Genomic DNA, 20,104 nt, shown 5'->3' on the forward strand with positions numbered 1-20,104 from the left:
TATAATGAGATTTAAAGTTTACATACTAAATAAAGTTAATTTTTGAGGTTGGAATTGCAAAGGAGGTTGGGGGAATCCCGTGAATGAATTATTAAGAAAAATAACTGGAGAATGATTTAATATTGATAGATGAAAATAGATTCTGCAAATAACATGAAGGATAAAAGAATATAAAGATGCATTAATGTGTGTGGTTTCTTTTTCTTTTTCTTTATGGACGGTTTGAGATATCATGGAAGCTGTTAGCAGCCCACAATTAAGATGCACTTCCACTGACTGATCCAAATTGACTTGTGGCTAGCAAATCAGTTGTTGACTGCATTAATGGAATAAAATGGAAGGAGCAGCGGCGGCGGCGGCATCATCATCATCATCATCTACAGACAACACATGGGAGATCGATGGAGAGAGGACGGCATGGAATGAATTAAGGGGAGGGAGATTATGTACGTTCCTGCCTGATTAACCCGAGGCGGCATCAGCCCTGCAAGTGCCTAATTAACCGGAGGCACCATCAGCCTTGCAAGTGCCTAATTAAGTGACAAGAACACAAGCATATGTGCTAATTCACATGCATGTGTTTTCTTTTCTTGCCAAAACACAACCATGAGGGAGGTAATTAATTGAAGGGAGGAGCAATTAATTTAATTCACCTCTTTCTCTTAGAACATGTTGTCGGATAAAACGTCAAGTCGCGTGAACAGTGCTCTTCTCCATGGGGTTTAATTTCTTCCCAGAAATGTCAAACATATCACCCTTTTGACAATCTTTCTCATTAATTAATAATTAAATATCCATATGCCTTCTCTATTGTAAACCTAAGAGCTCACGTGGGCTTCGAATAATATACTAAAAAAAAAAGGAGTCAAAAGATAAGTTGCCATGCAAAAATCCATATTTTTCGGGAAAAAATATATATACGCCTCCAAGTCAAAAGGTTAGGGAAAAACAAACCTCGCGATGCATTCAAAAATCTACAAAATATTATCTTTTCAGAAATTAAAATATTATATATGTGCACAATCTGTCATCACGGCTGTAAATTTTTCTTAAAAAAAACTGCAGGCTATTTTCTAAAAACAATTCAAAGTATAAATAAAAAAACTCATATAATTATCTAATTAAATAAACTAATAATTATTTATATAAGTAAAAAACATTCTTAACAATAACCAAAAGATAAACGAAAAAATTAAGAGATGAAAGTAGGTTAAAATATTTAAATATTTATATCACAATACAACTCATTTATCTGGTTATGTTTAATAAATTTATTTATGAAAATCAATATATAACAAAAATCAATACACACGTAAAATTTATTAAATAAAATAAAAGAAAAAAATTTCATGCAAGACTGCATATATAACAATTTTGTAAAAAAGTAAAATTACGACGACCTCTTCTTTCTCCTCCACCTAAAAAAGGATTAAAAAGGAAAATGCAGTTATGTATCAAAATGCATTTTAAAAAAAAAATTATAGGGACCGATCATGCAATATCTAAAAAAAATGGGGAACGTAAATGAAATTTTGAAACGAATTTCAAAGTTGTCACCAATGTTACCAATATTTTTAATTTCAGTTCACTGTCTTCTAATTCAACCCTCACCCCCCCCCCCCCGGCGGAAAAAAAAGAAGCAATTGGGCTTCAATTTGGGCTCAAAATGGCTCAATTGTGCAAATGAAAAGTTTGGTGATTAAATTAAAATTTTTCAAAAATCTCACTATTACAATTCACAATTAAATGTAAGAAGAGTAACAGTAAATGTGTCTACGATAAAAGAGCAACATCTTATATATATATATGACACACATCTCAATTTATCTTGCAGACATATCTAAAGTTGTTTAGGGATTTATTACTTAAAGATCTTATCTTATTTGGCTTTAAATAATTCTATAAAGGCTAAGTTGTTGTAAATCACAAGTCGTTCAACTATACAGCCTCCAACAGTAATCCATATGAACTACTAGTGAGAAATCTTCTAAATCTCTATTTATGAGAGAGAGAGAGAGAGAGAGAGAGAGATTATCATGCCTAAAGTGCGATCTCTATTCTGTGATTTATATAGTTTTTCTCTATTTATGAGAGAGAAATTGCTATACCTAAATTTCTATATTTCTAAATACATGACATTTACATAATTAATTAAAGAAACTTTGAGTTATATTTGAGGAGAATTAGATGAGCAAAAAATTCACAACCCATAAGAAAAATACATATAAGACAAGACACACATGCCCTATTTAATAAAAATTACAACCATTTAACCACAAAATAAAAACATAGTCATATTAATCTTTAATGTGCACAATCATTCATCATTCATAAAAACATTTTAATATCATGATAAATTACATTACGTCCTTCAATTCTAATTATTGGTTTCATGTGCTACTATACAATAATATTTCTAACACTTAGAAATATTCAATCAAATCTAATTTAATAATTTCCCAAACAAAATAAATTTTATTTAACATAAATTCCAAGGAATTTTTTTTTTCAAAATTCAATAAGAAAATTAATCACATTAAAATTCTTATTAATATCCTAAACTATTTTAGAATTAATTAAATAAAATTTTCTAGCTTAAAAAACTCTCATTATTTTAGAAAAACCATTTTTATAAATATTATTTAATTAAACCATTTAATTAAATAAATCCTAATCCCATTAGGATATCATAAAACTCAAAAAATAAATTAAATAATTTAATTCATTCCTAATCATAATAGGAAAATTAATTATATAGTAAATTTAATATAGGATATGAAATCTAAATTTTATTTATAGAGAGTAAATTCATAATTTACCTTAAGATCTTAAATTATAATTATGCATAAAGTTTTAGAGCTATATTTACAATATGCAAACTTAAAAGTCTAATACTTAAAATTAAAAAGGGCAAGGGGTAAGAGGGTAATTTCTCCAAACCCTAAAAAGGAACCAGGGGCATAATTATAATTCTACCACTCTCCTTTTTTCTTTACTGTTGGTAATGACAACCAGTAGTGCGAAGGACTGCCTCTCGCGACGGGCTTCCAGCATAGCCAAGAGTAGCCATGGGTTGCTACCTCTTATGATTGACGCTACAAGCAACGCCCATGACAACCACTTTTTGTTATACTAATTTGTTAGGCTCCGACCAGGTTTGAAAAATCTGGCTAAAATTGGCTGAAATAGTAGAAATACCCTTTTTTAAAAAAATCAAAAGAGAAAAAATAATTTTGGGAAAATAATTTTGCATATAAAATTAAATTTAAAATTAACACTAATAATAATTAAAACATGCAAACAATAAACTTGATTGTCTAACAATGGCTCTAACACCACTGTTGATTTCTTAATATCATACACGTAGTAGAAGCAATAAAAAAAATTATTTGGGAATCCTTAGAATCTCGTTAGGCAGATATATAGTTGTTTAAGAATTTATTACTTGAAGATCTAATCTTTTTTAGCTTCGAACAATTCTTTAAAGGTTGAGTTGTTGCAAACGACAAGTCGTCCAGTTATCAAGTTTCCAACGGTAGTCTACATGAACCACCAATAAGAAATCTCTCAAATTCCCGTTTAAGATAGAGAGATTGTTATATCTAGAGTGCTAACATTCTATTTTGTAACTTACATAGTTTTTTCTGTCTAACATACAATTATACAAAAATAAGAGGCATAACTTACTATTTATAGGAAAATTCAAAAAACCCTATAAATTGACAAAATATCAACTTGCCCCTGAATAATATCCATATATTAATTCATGATAATTTTGAAAATTAACTCAATCAAGTCCTTACTTTATTTTTCTAGGCCTAGAAATATAATTCATGTATTAATTATATTTTAGTCTTTAAAATCTAAAATATATTTTAATCAATTCATACTTAATTAAATCATCTCAATTTAATTTCTGACTAGTAGTTCTTAACGTGAGTAACCCATTAGGTTTCTGATATGTTGGTTTAAATATAAATTACAATTATAATTAAATAGAATGAAATAAATTAAATAATTTAATTTATTATCAATTCATTAATTAATTAATTTATATTTGAAGATCAGGTGCATCATCTAGCAACATGTCATGATCTTTAAAATATTAGAAAAATCTTTAGTGGTTTGACTTAACCTTTTAGTGACTGGTTTCTTAGTGTAATCAAGATCCTTTCATCAATAAACATCGAGGATGTCTACTAGTTAAAATCATGTTTGTTCTCTGCATAATAATTATTGATCATTTAAATAAGATTTGAAATTATTTTCAAATCTAATTCCACCTTAGCTAATGATTTCTCAGTCAATACTATTTGAGAACAGATGAAATATTTTTTCTAATTTACCTAAGGTGATGAATCCTCTTTTGATCACTCAAGTACCTTCATATAGTTTATGCTATATTCAATGTCTATCATTTCGTTACCTCAATTAAGATAACATGTAATATGATCAAAGCATAACATTCTTTATACAAGATAACTTAGTGATATCAAGTCTAAGGATCATCTATATAACTGTCATATGAGCCTTTCCATAGGCATAAGTGATATCTCCAGTGAAATTCTCATGCGAGTCAGTTCAGTATACATGTTTTATGACAAGCACATACATATTTGTTCTACGTATCTCTTATACCTTAACTTATAAGAACAACTGCTATTTTTTATAAAAGAAATAACATAATATGTACCAATCTCCATGACTCTAATGAATATAGTATTTAAGAAAGCATTGACCATTAATATTATAAGAATAATGCTTTGATACAATAGAAATCTCATAATTATAACAACTTTATAATTCTTTTTGCAGAGTATTTTTGTTACATGAACTTTATTTTTACTTTGAAGAATATTAAAGATAAATTAAGTATTTACTAATAAAGATAAATTAAGTATTTATTAATAATAAATATATATTTATAATGACATAATATTAAATTTAATACACACTTTGTAAAATCACTGAGCACACCGACATTTGTCTGGTTACTTTTTAGGTTTTTAGTCTTTACAACTACAATCGTACTGTATAATTTTTTACGTTTTCAGCATAGGATTTAACAAGTGCTGTGCAAAACAAAGCTTCTACTTTTACATTTATTTCTATTTGTTTGTTTTTTTCACACACAGAGACATCATGAATTCGTGGTACCCAGCATCCAAATACCACCTCCAAAAGTCCTTGAAATCTCCACTGGATCACCCTTGGCCTAGGTAGAGTCCCAAGAGAGTCGATGCCCAAAATCTTCTGCATGGCCCACTGGATCACCCTCGGCTCACCCATGCTAAAATCAGCCATGACTTCTTCACGTAATCCGGTGAAATACAAGCAGCCAATGATAGTGTGTGAAGAAGTCATGCCATCTGTGCCCCCAGTAAGAGAACTGAGATAATCAGCATAGTTACTATAAACATCTTGTGTGCGTATCTGTTTCAGTCATAACTGTAACAATGCCCCATAAATGGATAACGTAATGCATTATGTATGAAGTTCCATTGATCAGCAGAATTTTGGTCTATGCCAAATTGCCAAATATCATTCAACAGATGAACTAGGGCCTGGAGGAAAAAGAAGTATCAACATACCAGTTGATACATTTGATACCATATTTGAGAGGATAAGGATGACAACTGCAAGGACTGCTATCCCACTAGCATGGTTAATTTGTGCAAAGGGCTCCATGAATTCCCACAAAGAGCTTGGAATTCCAGTTTTGTTAAAGCCTTCAATTGTCATAAACCTCCCCTCAAAAGAAAATCAAAAGAGAATACGACTTCTGGACATATGTGAGAAGAATCGCCATGGAAAATGTTCAATTTCCATTAACTAACAGAGAAAAGCAGGTAGTAAACAACAGAAGTAGCTAGCCAGTTCGGTGTCATGCCTTCTCTAGGCATGGCTGAGCATCATTGAAATCAAGAACCTTTAGAGCAACTGCAGTCCATGACATATTCATTCCCATAATCAAGGCAATCAACATTCCAGCAGTAGTTACGTTACTAGGTACACACAAGATTTCCACAATATGATTTTCCATATTGAGCAGCACTTAAGTTTCCTGCAGGCTCTAACATAACACTGGGGACCCTGAACATGTCACTCTCACTCTCACTCTCACTAGCACCAGATCAGTGTCTCAACATGTCAAAAAAAGCCGAATTCCCATGAATGAAAGGCAAGTCTTGCATATCCAACCTGAAGCTTCTTTCTTGAAAGCTTGAGCATGTGAAATGTGACATTGTGCCTGGCTAAAACCTGTAGAAACTCACGTCATCATCAGCAACAATTTCCCCATCTGCATATTCTTCATCCCTATAATGTGAAGATAGTTTTTTCCAGTACATACATAGGGTAAGTATAGCAATGGCTAAAACTCCTACGAGAGCTGCAGGGGAAGTTTCAACGAGGAAAGTCCAGGAAGAAATCTGTCCATTTACAGCAACAACCAGGTTTTGAGGGTTGCCAGTTGGAGTAGCTGATGACCCAATATTTGAACTTGAGGCAAGAGCAACCTTTTTTGAAATTGAGTACAAATTCAGTCAAGACCATACAAGAAGTGTCATTAGTGAAGAATGCACTTGAAAGTTGAAATGGCAGATAATAAGCAGACTCTACAAATTAAATCCTTTGCTGTCTCTTCCATGATTGCAATTTGCCTAAGTACATAAATGCATCTGCTCTTTCAAGATAAAACACTCACAACCATAGTTCCAAAGAGAAGACCAAGAATTGGAAGATCAATGGAAGCATATGTTTGAAAAGGAGACAGGACTTCGAAAATAACCATGAGTATAGCCCCTAGAACAGACCCTGCAGTCCTCCCAATTGACAGCAATGGTACAGCAGGGAAAACTGCCAGCACCCAGAATATTGCTAAGGCAAACGTGCCTCCAACCAGTTTCACTGAAGGAGCCATTGCCATCTACTTTCCAACTTAGAAACCTTGATATTGGCATTCAAAATAGAAGAAGACCAGCCAATCAACAGGAGTTCACATAATAAGAACTATTAGAAGATGACAGAAAATTATTTCCTGTTGAAGTAATAAGAACAACCATCCTCTAATAATAAGAACTCGATGACATTCCGAATTGCTCAGTGCCTCGATCAAACAATATCCATCAAGGAATATATAGCATTTCCAATCAACAAAAAAAAATTTTACTCAAAATGAAAGATAACACCTTAACATATCAAAACAAGAGTCAGCTGCTTTTCTGAAAAATGCCAGTACTCCCAGTGACATTTTGGTGAAGTCTTCTGTATTTTGATAGGAAAGCAGGGGACCTAAAATCTAAATAGCACTTTTGAGTCAAACAGAACTGTAGCCAGCATAACATGAAAGTCCAAGTGAATAAAACATTCACTACTTATTACACAAAGTTGTGTCTAATAAATGGATGGATAATAGCTTTACTTGTAGTGTAGATTATCCTTACTTGTAGTGTAGCCAGTAGGCTTGAGCCTAATCATTTAGGTCACAAATATAACTATCTGTCAAAGTAGGAGAAGCACTGGTAGTTACAGGTTATTTTCCATCCAACAGTAGATATGATATTTGTGAGATTATTAGGTTCCTGAGACTGGGATAGGATCAATGGATACAAGTGGACTGCACAGCAAAAAAATGAAGAGCTATATGCGTACTCTACCAGCCAGATTGTCATTTTCAGTGCAAACTAGAATTTATAAAATACAATATGATTTTCATATTACTAAAATGTCCGTTCATGAATGTTCAGGTATGCTGATGCGCGGTGGCGGAGATAGGGGGCAGGCAGGGCCTGACCCCTGCAAGAAAATTATTTTTCCAACCCCTCTCTTAATAATATTTATATTTTTAGCCTAAATAATAAAACAATTGAAATTTTGGCACCTTAATTATATTTTCAGTGATGCGTCCGCAGACAACTGTTCAAGAAGCAGCAAAGTTAGGGCCATAAATGGCTGTCAAATCCAAATCCCAAATCTGGGGATTTCTTCTCTATGTGCTGTCTGAACTGGACCGTGATTAAAAAATTCCCCCCCCCCCCCCTTCCCCAAAAAAAAGGGAAAAACAATTCATGGCTTTGAGCTGATACATGTTAAATGAAAGAAATACGGATCCACATTTCTTAAGAACACCCAATTTGATACACCCGGGGTCTATTATCTTTGGTGCCAAAAAACTGTAAATGAAATATGGACTGTTCTAGCTTAAAAACACAAGTATCATCTAATAAGTATTAAACCAATGGCAGTAATAATAATAGTAGATGGAACTCCGAATTTAAGGTGCTTCCAAAAAGATAAGCTGTAACCAAAGTGTGGGGCGCGATGAGCTTGCTCACAGACTATCAAGTTGGCAGCTGATCCCAATAGTGAAAGGTTCCCAGATACTGTGCTCGCCCAAGCTAAGATGAGCCAGGCCTTCTTCTCATCAGCAGCTGAAATTGCAGCTGCTGAGGCTGCTACCCGTCCTCCAAGCAAGAGAACTAACAATATAAACAGGTTCAATGATAAGCAACTATAAAGCTACTCCAAATTGGTTTGTTAAAATGCTGCAACTAAAAATATTATTTTAGCAAATTTTCAAAACTTGCCAAAAGAAAATTTTGTTTTAGCCTTGTGAGGGACCATCTTGCTAATCACTCTACAAATGCAGGTATTGTATTATGCATGAAGTAGAACCGGTCAATATACAGAAAAGCCAACAATGTTGCAAATACAAACTTAAGCATTGGCAAATCTCACAAGACATATTAGGAAAAGAAATGCAGTTTCAAAGGGTCATTATTGACCATTTCGTGCTCTTAAACAATTCCAGTGTTCCACCACATCTTGAGGCCTTATTCTTTCCAATTTACTAATAGAGATTCCATAGGAACTTTTGTTAGACGAGCTAATCTTTTGAAAACAAGATGCATTTAGCTGCTTATTGGAGGTGTCTCCAATGGTATTTGGCACCACTATGCTAGATTGAGGGCCGCTCAGCATTGAAATAATTAGTATCCCAGTTTAAGGTTTGTTTTTCTATTTGTTATAGAACCTAGCTACCATAATGCGTCATACAAAAGTCAGTTCACTATTAAATGCACAAAAATGTTGAAAAAGGTCCTCTTAGTTGGAAGGAATTGCAGCTAAGTATATTACTCATCCAACAAAAGAGCTACCAAAAAAAGTTTCAAACAGCTAACCAAGAAGCAGAATTCTTTGGTTCAAATTAAAAAACCAGAGTTTCAAGTGGCAGGAACATCAACATACCAGTTGGTACATTTGAAGCAAAATTTGACAGCACAAGTATGACAAGGGCAAGAATTACTATTCCAGCAGCATGATCTATGCGTGCATAAGGCTCCATGAAGTCCCACAGAGCACTTGGAATTCCAGTTTTGTTAAGGCCATCAACCGTGATAAACATTCCACAAAAGAAAATTAAAAGGGAATACGAGACCTGGTCAAAGACGAACCAACTTGGATTACTACAGGCTCTTCAAGACATCAAACAAATCCATTAATAACATGGAGAAAAAAGAGCACAACGATAGTAGAAGTCACCTTCTCAAAGCATGGTTGAGCATCCTTGAAATCAAGAACCACAAGAGCAAGAGCAGCAGTAAGTGCAGTCCATGACATATTCAGACCCAAAAAAAATGCAATCAACATGCCTATGGTAACAAGGTAAACACATGATTTCCACAGCATCCTTTTCCATTTTGTGGCAAAGTCTCCTGATGAAAACTGCATTGATGATAAATCTCTCGATCTATCCATTGACTCTATCCTCCTTGAAGAGACAGTTTCGTCTCTTTTCTGGGAAGAAGCATCATTTGTTATCTCTTTTGATGCACTCGAATTTCTTGCAGACTCGTATACACTAAAAGAGTCACTGTGGATTTCGTTCTCAGTTGAATTTATTCGGTTTCTAAGAGTCTCAACATGGTTTAATTGACCACTCATATTGGGAGAACTTTGCATGTTCACTGATTCTAGTCTAGAATTCCATTCTAGAGAATTTAAAGATGTAAGATGTGACATGGTGGCAGGTGAAAAACGATGAGAAATGACATCGCCATCTGCAACAACCTCTGCAGTTGCATCTTCTTCATCCTTCTGAGCAGAAGATAACAACTTCCAGTACATGCACATAAGGATCAGAATATTCACAACAACTCCCACGAGCATAGCCGGTAGAATTCCGAAAACAAAACTCCCAAAAGCAATCTTACTCTGAACAGCTATAACCAGGTTTTGAGGATTGCCAATTGGAGTGGCAGAAGACCCAATATTTGCACTTGAGGCAAGGGCAAGTAGGAAAGGATGAGGTGGGAGATTATGTTGCCTTGTAATTTTCAATATAAATTCAGTCAAAACCACACAAGAGGTGTCGTTAGTGAAAAGAGCACTTGAAATGGCAGAAATCACAGAAATTCGACAAAGCAGGTCCTTGGCTCCCTTGCTTTTCCAGGAGAGCAACTTACCTAAGTATTTGAACATATCTGCTCTCTCAAGATAAACACTGACAACCATTGTCCCAAAGAGAAGACCAAGGATTGGCAGATCAATTGCAGCAAATGCTTGATCTGGGGTTAGGACTCGAAACACAACCATCAGCATAGCTCCCAGGAGGGAACCTGCAGTTCTTCCAACTGGTAGAAAAGGGATAGAAGGGAAAACTGCCAGTACCCAGAAAATTGCAAAAGCGATTGAGCCTAGAACTACTTTCACTGTAGGAGCCATAGCCATGTTTGCAGTTTCGATGAGATTCAATTCCTAATCTTTTCTCAATCTCCAAAGGCTTAAAATTTTATAATTCAAGAAAATCCATTTGATAGCACACCATTTTCTTGCCAAAAACGAAGCGCCAGAAGTGAAAACCAGGAGGATTCTATTAAAGCTTGAAGATCCAGCGCTGAAAGCAAAATCACAGAACTCAAAAAGGGTCTAAAGAAATATCCAATTAAAGTCCATGTCATTGAAGATTGATCGAAGTTGGATCTCAAACAACATAGTACGCAATAGAACAAGAGTCTGGGTGCACATAGGAATTGAATGACAAAAATGTAAACCAAAACAGAATCATTCTTCATGTTTAGAAGAAACGATAATGTCAGTGTACTGGTACATGACCCAGCAAACTTGGACGGTTGCTCAAACCATTTCAATTAACAAAGCTGAATCCAGAAACTTTTTATATAAAAAATGAAACAGAAAACAAACATCATGATGTTAAAAGCAAGGAAAGAAACATTATCTCACCTGAACAAAAAGGGAATGCTAAGAATCTGCAGTGAATGGAGTTACTATTCCAGCAGCGTGATCTATGCGTTAAAAAACTACTTTTTGGTAATGGGGTGGACAGGGTTTGTTTTATGGAAGGCTTTTTATCAGTTAACGAAGAGAAGTGAAACGGATCAGTGAATCACACACTAGCTAGCTGTCTGGCAAGAGAATTGGTTTCCTGAGAGAGACACCCGGTAACACGTCATGGCAACGTGTCAAGAGGACAATGCATTAACAAAAAAGCTAAATAATGCAGTAAAAACACTGTTCATGGAGTTTTTTTTTTTTTAAAAAAAAAAATTCATGCCATGGTTTGCTTGAAAACCATAGCTGGGTTGGCTATTGCATACTCATGGGACTGTCGATTGGAACAGTCCCTTGAGTTTTTTCTTTGTATGTTTTTAATACGTTTTGTGTCATCGATGATTTAATTTCATTTCCAGTTCTTCTTATATGAAATAGAATTAATTATATTTGTTTTGTGATGATATACATTAAAATCTTTTACCTTTAAGATCTTTTCAAAGAAATACAAAGCTTTTAATTTTCTTGCTCAAACTTTTTTTTAATTTAGTTGCTTGATGATTGATTTTTCAGGTACAGGACATGTAGCTATGGACGACGATCATGTCCTCATTCATGCGCTGGATATTGTTTTGCAGTCTTTAATAGTATTTTCGATTTGCTTTTGCTCGCACTGTTATATCCAACTCTTTTGAATTTATTAAGCGCTTCTTTGTCATGGAATCATTGGATGACAAATATTTTTAATTTAAGATATTACTGCTTAACCACCGGATTCATTGCCTTTTAATGAATCTAGATCCTGCTTGCGTTCTTCATTTTCCCTTCGCGGGCAATCCAAGCAGATAACGAGCAAAGTCCAAACAATTCTCACCCGGTAACACGTCATGGAAACGTTTCCTGTCCATTCTCATTTCTTTCTGGACCAGTTAAAAAATATTTTCTGTCACCTGCCATTGTTTAATGTTTATCTCATCTTGGCTTTTTTTAGCGATACATGTTTTATATATATATATATATATATATATATATATATATATATATATATATATATATATATATATATATTGTCAAGTGATCATACGATGAAGTTTGTATGCAGATGACTCGGGACCTTTATATGTATTGAATGGCCACGATACGTAATTAGAGCCACCATTATTGACTCTTTGTTTATTAGAGTTGCAACTCCATGATCAGGGGAGTTGAGTCCGGGGACGGTCCATGCGAGGGGGTGCCGGCTGAGTGTCGAGTTTGCCTCGCCTTTCATTTTCAAAGGAAAGAAGGAGACTTCTTAAGAGAGTTAATTTAATGAATTCGACAATTTTGAGAAATAGTTTATTAGTATTAATCAAAACTAATGCTGGGAACGAAAGCTCATTTGCAATAATAATAGACAAGGTGCAAGCATGCGTGACAATGACACCCATGTACAGAAACAGCTCCGCAGAAGATTTCATCTTTCGTACGCAAGAAATGCCAAGCAGCAAGACCCCTGCACAAGGAAGATCACAGACTGCATCACAAACACTATCAGTGATTCAATTCTGGAGTACGTGGGGGCAATGATCCGATTCTATATATGTTTCTTCAATTAATGCTGGGACTGCCACTCTTTTTGGCCCACGGATTTCTATTTGAGTCAATTCGATCAATCGAATGTTCTTTTTCTTTCTTTACAGTATCAGAAGTCTTTCTGGATTGCAATTTGCGAACACCATGCCAATATACGGGATGTCTTGCTGAATTGCAAAGAATATGCCCTTAATCCAAGACATTTTGAATTCAGATATGGCATATCAATTAAAAAGAGGGCTCGGCGAGGATTAGTAATCTTCATTAAACCTGCAAAAGAAAAACATGTTCTCTTCAAGAGCACATGGAAAGAAATTAATTATATTCTCCTAATAAGCTTACCCTACCATGGCTCTTCACTCAACTCTGATACCAACACACCAAGCGCCACACAAACCTCCGTTGGAGACCCAAACATGCTACCAGACACATGTTAAGAAAGAATCAATAAAATCTCATGTTTACGTAATGTATTAGGAAACATATGCTGTCAAAGATATGTATTTCTATTGTAACTCTTATTCCAGAATTAGCTTAGCACAATATAGGAAAATAATCTTGTATATAATGTAGTTGTGACAGACTCAATTGATAAGCAACAGGGTTGGCAATCCTTTTTTTTCTCTGAAGTTCACATGGTATCAGAGCTCGGTTTACCCTAGCTCTCCTTCTCTTTTTCTTCCTCTGCCTCTGCCTCAAACTTCTGCTTCAATTTTTTGCCAATTGTTCACTACCATGGAACGTGAGCAATTTTCTAAAGAAGGCAGGAATAATGCCTTTGATCCTTTTTTTCTCTACCATTCCGATCATCCGGGATTGGTGCTTGTTTCCAAACCTCTCAATGGTGATAACTACTCTACTTGGTGCAGATCTATGACAATCTCTTTAAATGCTAAAAATAAATTGGGATTTATAGATGGGACAGTACAAATACCATCAGCCACCAACCAACCGGACGATCATGCTTTATGAAAAAGATGCAATGACATGATTTTATCATGGATTCTCAACTCAATTACACCAGAACTTGCCGACAGTGTTATATATTCGACTACAGCACAAGAAGTTTGGGAGGATCTTCGAGATCGTTATAAGATCCCAATAAACAGCGGACGCTCCTCGTATTTTTCAGTTTGAGAGAGACATAGCTTGTGTTTCTCAAGCTCAGATGACAGTTGCGGCATATTATACAAAGCTGAAAGGATTGTGGGATGAATTGGGATCTTATAACGGAATTGTTTGCTCTTGTGGAGCAGATCATAAGCGACGACAATTGATGCAATTTCTCATGGGATTAAATGAATCTTACAAGGCAATTCGGGGGCAGATTTTACTGTTGAATCCTTTACCTGATGTTTGTCAGGCTTATGCTTCCATTGTTCAAGAAGAAAAGCAATGCAGCTTAGGTGATACACATGATGCAACAGAAACCGCAGCCATGGTGGTTCAACGAAATGCACCCACAACTCTGGCTTTTCGATCAGGTCAAGGGGTTTCCTCCCGCTCCAATTCTTTTAATCGTAAGCCACTGCACTGCACATACTGTGACAGTGATCATCATGTGTGAGATACATGTTGGAAATTACATGGATATCCACCAAGTCACCCAAAGCACAAAGCCAGTAGATTCAACAAGTCTGGAAGTTGTCAACAGTACAACAAACCTGCACAACCTTCAGCTAATTACATCAAGGAAGGTCCCATGATGGAAGAGAAGCATTTAGTGATGAATGGACTCTCTGATTTACAGTTCCAGCAAATATTGTCTATCATGAACAATACCGGAAATGCTCAAACCACTGTTCCTCAAGCCAATGCTGCAGCCACCACTCCAGGTTTGTTACAAACACCAGTTATTATGCCAAGTCGATTGATTCTCGATAGTGGTGCCACTGACCATATCACTTCTTCTCCGAATCTGCTTGTCGATAGTCGGCAGAACACTATTTTGCCACCAGTTATTATGTTGAGTGGAGAACATGCTCCAATTACGTCTATTGGGACTTTACATTTGAATTCTGTTATTTCTCTAAAAAATGTGCTTGGTGTGCCATCTTTTAAGGTGGATTTGATGTCTATAAGTCGAATTACAAGAGGACTTAATTGTTCAGTAACCTTTTTTTCCCTATTGGTGTGTTTTACAGGACTTGGCGACGAAGACGACAATTGGTTTGGGTAAACAACGAGGCGGACTTTATTACTTGGTTGCATTAGCATCAACACCACCAACACCACCAGCACCAAAATACCAACCCTCTGCATCTGCTGCCATTGCTACCTAATCATCTCGTTCTCATGTCATCTCCTCCACTAATTTGTGGCATCGCCGATTAGGGCATTTATCTTCCTCTAGATTACATTTTATGGCAAAAACTTTACTCAATTTTCCTTTTAAATTTCAAGACGCTTGTGATATTTGTGCACTTTCAAAACAATGTCGTCTTCCTTTTTCTGCTAGTTCAATTTCCTCTATTCGACCATTTGAATTAATTCATTGCGATATTTGGGGGCCTTATAAAATTCCTTCTCTTTCTGGTGCTAAATATTTTTTGACAATTGTGGATGATTACTCTCGATTTACATGGGTATTTTTTATGCATCGCAAATATGAAACACAAAATTTACTCATCAATTTCTTTTCCTTCGTCAAAACTCAATTTAATGCATCCATCGCAAATATTCGCGTCGATAATGGGGGGAATTTTTTTCTATGCAGAATTTTTTCCGCCAACATGGCACAACTTATCAACACTCTTGCGTTTATACGCCCCAACAAAATGGGGTCGTCGAGCTTAAACATCGTCATATCCTTGAGTCTGCACGTGCTCTTCGTTTTCAAGCTCACCTCCCCTTGCATTTTTGGGCAGAATGCGTTCTTATTGCTGTCCATTTAATCAATCGTTTGCCCACACCACTTCTTTCCCATAAAACCCCTTTGAAAAACTTTACAACAAGGTTCCAAATTACTCCCATCTCAAAGTTTTTGGTTGCCTTGCATATGCTACTGAAGTGCACGCTACACATAAATTTGTTCCTCGAGCTGCACGTTGTGTTTTTCTCGGGTACCCAGTCGGCCAAAAAGCTTATAAACTCTACAACCTTACCACCCATATATTTCTCACCAGCCATGACATTATCTTTCATGAACACATTTTTCCCTATCAATTACCCTCTACTGTTCCTGCACCTTTCATACCATCAACTGAATCCACAGCTGCCACACCAGTCATTCCCCTTTCCATCTCCGATCTTCCTTCAGCAGACTTCCCAGTCCCCTCTTCAGCGTCTTCCACTCCAGTCCCTTCGTCATCTCCCTCCAATGTGCCCCTGTCACCACATATCCTTCCTGTGCAGCCTCTGCGTCGTTCCCAGCGGCATCACTGCCCTCCCCGTGCTTTGCGTGATTATGTTTGCAACCAAGTAACATCTCCCAAACCAACGCTGCCTTCATCGTCCAGTCCCACCACAGGTACAAGGTATCCTCTTTATAATTTCCTTTCTTATCACCGCTACTCACCATAACACAGGTCTTTTGTTGCCACCATTAGTCAGGACATTGAGCCTCGCTCATACACTGAAGCTGCCTCCCTTCCACAATGGCATAATGCCATGCAATCCGAGCTCGCAGCATTGGAAGCTAACCAGACTTGGTCCCTCACATCTCTCCCTCCTGGCAAGACTGCCATTAGATGTCGCTGGATATACAAAATCAAACGCCATTCAGATGGCACCATTGAGCGTCATAAAGCTCGGTTAGTGGCCAAGGGTTACACACAGCTAGAAGGTATTGATTTCCATGACACATTCTCTCCTACTGCCAAAATGATTATCGTCCGCTGTTTATTGGCTTTAGCAGCAGCACAGAATTGGTCCCTCCATCAGCTAGATGTACACAATGCTTTCCTTCATGGTGATCTTCATGAAGAAATTTATATGTGTCTACCTCCTGGTCTTTAGCGACAGGGGGAGAACTTGGTATGTCGCCTCAACAAGTCGTTGTATGGATTAAAGCAAGCGTCTCGCCAATGGTTTGCTAAATTCTCTGCAGTTATTAAAATTGCCGGATATGTTCAGTCTAAAGCAGATTATTCATTGTTCACATGTTGGAATGGTAAATCTTTTACCGCATTATTGATATATGTTGACGACATTCTCATCACAGGTAATGACCTTAAGGCTATATCCACTCTCAATAACTTTTTGCATAGTCGTTTTCGCATTAAGGATTTGGGTGATTTGAAGTATTTTCTGGGCATTGAGGTCTCTCGATCAAAAAAAGGTATTTCTATCTCACAACGGAAATACGCTTTGGAAATTCTGAAGGATAGTGGGGTTTTGGGTGCTAAACCCGTGAATTTTCCTATGGAACAAAACACAAAACTCTCTGATGCAGGTGACTTACTTAAAGATCCATCTCAGTATAGAAGACTTGTGGGGCGCCTAATCTACTTGACTATTACACGACCGGATATCATGTATTATGTACATGTGCTAAGTCGGTTTATGCATGCCCCACGCAAACTGCACATGGAGGTTGTCTTGCGTGTGTTGTGTTACTTGAAAGGTGCTCCAGGTCAGGGTTTGTTATTCTCTTCTCAAAATGGTATGTCTCTGCGAGCTTTTTGTGATTCAGATTGGGCTGGTTGCCTAATGACTCGAAGATCAACTACAGGTTATTGTGTTTTTTTGGGTTCTTCGCTTGTTTCTTGGCGGACGAAAAGACAGAAAACAGTGTCACTCTCCTCAGCAGAAGCCGAATACGGAGCTATGACATGTACATGCTGTGAGTTATCTTGGTTACGATCATTGTTGAAAGACCTACAGATATTGCACCCAAAACCAGCATTACTGCACTGCGATAACAAAGCAGCTTTACACATAGCAGCTAATCCAGTTTTCCATGAAAGAACCAGACATATAGAAATGGATTGTCACTTCATTCGGGACAAAATACAGGATGGTTCAATCACGACTGAATTTGTTACTTCAGCAGAACAGCTTGCAGATGTCTTCACTAAACCATTGGGAAAAGAGAGCTTCTCCACCATGATTCGCAAGTTGGGAGTTCTTGACATCCATTCTCCAACTTGAGGGGGAGTGTTAAGAAAGAATCAATAAAATCTCATGTTTACGTAATGTATTAGGAAACATATGTTGTCAAAGATATGTATTCCTATTGTAACTCTTATTCCAGAATTAGCTTAGCACAATATAGGAAAATAATCTTGTATATAATGTAGTTGTGACAGACTCAATTGATAAGCAACAGGGTTGGCAATCCTTTTTTTCTCTGAAATTCACAACACATCACAAACAGCCAAACAGTTTTTCAACCTCACTCTCTGCAATAAATCATCAACCATCCTCGTCCACCACAGCTCTGCCACTTCTCCACCATCATAATCATTCAAAGAATGAATGATCTCATGTGGAACACCTGCCACAATCTTAGCTTTCCCGGCTCTCGCATCTTCCAAATACTGTTGGAAACGCTTTCCGTCTTACCTAAAAAATTTCTCCTTGTAAATCTTCATGGTCACAGAAGAAACCTCTTGTTAGGAATGGAATGCCATCTGTTAGCACCAATATACACCTCAGGCAACTCAATAACCTTACAAAGCAGCACCGAAACCTCTTTCCTCAATCCATCGCGAACTCTATAAGAATAGAGTGCCTCTTCAATCCCTTTGACTAGTTGGTACTGCAGTTCAATAGTTACTGCAGTTCTATAGTTACTTAAGAATAAAATGGTTACAAAATGAGCCCCGCAACTAGTTGTTACTGAATCTGGATATATCATAGATAATCTAAAACCACGCAAAATGATGGAAGAGCTCAAAAGATAAAAAATAAAAAAATTTGACAAGGTTCTTCATTATAGTTCGCTGTCCAATACAAACACGCACAACTACAGACAAGGAGGCATATCATGCTGAGCATCAACATATCAAAACCAACCGGATAAGGAGCATTATTTATAAAGTAGCAAATGTCATAAACAAGAGACAAGTATAGAACAAAACCAATCAAATAATATAATCTGACCAGTCAGAGATAAATGAAGTATGATCCATGGATTCTCCAGGGCATTCCTCATGCTTAGCTGGTTTTTCCTTTCCTCCCACTAACCTTGCAGGATTTCCAACTGCAGTGGTTCGAGGGGGCACATCAATTAGCACTACTGAACCTGCTCCGATCTTTGCTCCTTCCCCAATCTTTACATTCCCCAAAATGGTGGCACCAGCTCCAATCAACACTCCGTCACCGATTTTGGGGTGGCGATCCCCAGAGGCTTTCCCTGTTCCTCCTAGCGTAACATGATGCAAAATGGAGACATTGTTCCCAACCACTGCTGTTTCACCAATGACCACCCCAGTTGCATGATCAAAAAGTATACCTTTGCCAATCTTTGCTGCTGGGTGTATATCAACGGCAAAAACATCAGAGACTCGAGAGTGTAAAGCCAACGCCAATGGCCTACGAGACTGAGTCCACAACTTGTGAGCAACTCGATGAGCCTGACAAAATCATAAAACGAGAAAATCAATTAAAAATAAATGTAAAACAGTATGATTATCAAGAATAGTTAGGATAATTTTTTACCTGGCAAGCCAAGAAACCTTTGTAATTGAGGAGGCAGTGAGAGAAAGAAACGCAAGCAGGGTCACGAACACGTGCTGCGCGAAGATCAGCAACAGCAGCAGCGCGAAGACAAGGGTCTGAAGTGAAAGTGTTGAGGAAGAGATCGTACAAGAGAGTTGAGAGAAGCGTTGAAGAGCAGAGCTTGTTCCCTAAATGAAAGGCGAGCGACCTCTCCAAAGACGAGTGAGACAGGATTGTCGAATACAGGTAGCTGGCCAAAGCTGGCTCTGACTCCGCGTCGCGCCTCGCTTCTGCTTTTATCTGGGCCCACACCAAGCCCGCTTCGACGTCCACCGTGGTGGTGGAATTTACTGGTGGCGGCGATGGGTAGCGGAGCTCTCCAGTTGGCATCTTGGTTGTTGGTGGCGGAGGAGGAGCTGTCGTTTTCGGAAAAATCAGTTCTGAAATCGACTGCGTGAAGGGGAAAAAAAAAAGGGTGTGGAAATGTTTGCTGGCCTGCTTTAAAAAATCACAAATACCTGACAAATACCATCCACAGTTAGCCGGATGATGATGATGTTATTTTTAAAAATATTTTTTAGTTAAAAGTAATATATTTTTTTATATTATTATATAAAAAATTAATTTAAAACTA

At 36.8% G+C, this 20,104-nt stretch overlaps 2 protein-coding genes, 1 long non-coding RNA gene and 1 pseudogene across 3 annotated transcripts; all 4 read right to left on the reverse strand.

Annotated features, from left to right (window-relative positions):
- Positions 1-4,938: 4,938 nt before the first annotated feature.
- On the reverse strand, positions 4,939-8,018 carry LOC133675031 (silicon efflux transporter LSI2-like; annotated as a pseudogene).
- Positions 8,019-8,095: 77 nt separating this feature from the next.
- LOC133675030 (silicon efflux transporter LSI2-like) lies at positions 8,096-11,674 on the reverse strand. Its single transcript, XM_062096295.1, has 4 exons — positions 11,245-11,674; positions 9,544-10,897; positions 9,250-9,439; positions 8,096-8,480 (listed from the first exon to the last, which is right to left on the reverse strand). Exons 2-4 carry the CDS (start codon positions 10,729-10,731, stop codon positions 8,218-8,220), a joined length of 1,641 nt encoding a protein of 546 aa, XP_061952279.1. The 5' UTR covers positions 10,732-10,897; positions 11,245-11,674; the 3' UTR covers positions 8,096-8,217.
- Positions 11,675-12,599: 925 nt separating this feature from the next.
- On the reverse strand, positions 12,600-13,299 carry LOC133675090 (uncharacterized). The gene is made up of 2 exons (XR_009835342.1): positions 13,215-13,299; positions 12,600-13,137 (listed from the first exon to the last, which is right to left on the reverse strand). It is a non-coding gene; the product is annotated as an uncharacterized LOC133675090 (long non-coding RNA).
- A 5,418-nt stretch (positions 13,300-18,717) lies between these two features.
- LOC133675767 (serine acetyltransferase 5-like) lies at positions 18,718-20,027 on the reverse strand. Its single transcript, XM_062097241.1, has 2 exons — positions 19,471-20,027; positions 18,718-19,385 (listed from the first exon to the last, which is right to left on the reverse strand). Exons 1-2 carry the CDS (start codon positions 19,858-19,860, stop codon positions 18,894-18,896), a joined length of 882 nt encoding a protein of 293 aa, XP_061953225.1. The 5' UTR covers positions 19,861-20,027; the 3' UTR covers positions 18,718-18,893.
- Between the last annotated feature and the right edge of the window lie 77 nt (positions 20,028-20,104).

The sequence above is a fragment of the Populus nigra genome, chromosome 16, assembly GCF_951802175.1.
Source record: "Populus nigra chromosome 16, ddPopNigr1.1, whole genome shotgun sequence".
In the NCBI taxonomy this organism is placed as follows: Eukaryota; Viridiplantae; Streptophyta; class Magnoliopsida; order Malpighiales; family Salicaceae; genus Populus; species Populus nigra.

Excerpts from the sequence above, each read along its gene's own strand:
- LOC133675030 (XM_062096295.1), bottom strand. The coding sequence starts at position 10,731 with ATGGCTATGGCTCCTACAGTGAAAGTAGTTCTAGGCTCAATCGCTTTT. Across the intron at positions 9,440-9,543 it reads CTCAACCATGCTTTGAGAAG|GTCTCGTATTCCCTTTTAAT; the intron begins GTGACTTCTACT and ends GTCTTTGACCAG. Across the intron at positions 8,481-9,249 it reads TGCTTCAAATGTACCAACTG|TTCTCTTGCTTGGAGGACGG; the intron begins GTATGTTGATGT and ends TTATATTGTTAG.
- LOC133675767 (XM_062097241.1), bottom strand. The coding sequence starts at position 19,860 with ATGCCAACTGGAGAGCTCCGCTACCCATCGCCGCCACCAGTAAATTCC. Across the intron at positions 19,386-19,470 it reads AAGGTTTCTTGGCTTGCCAG|GCTCATCGAGTTGCTCACAA; the intron begins GTAAAAAATTAT and ends TGATTTTGTCAG.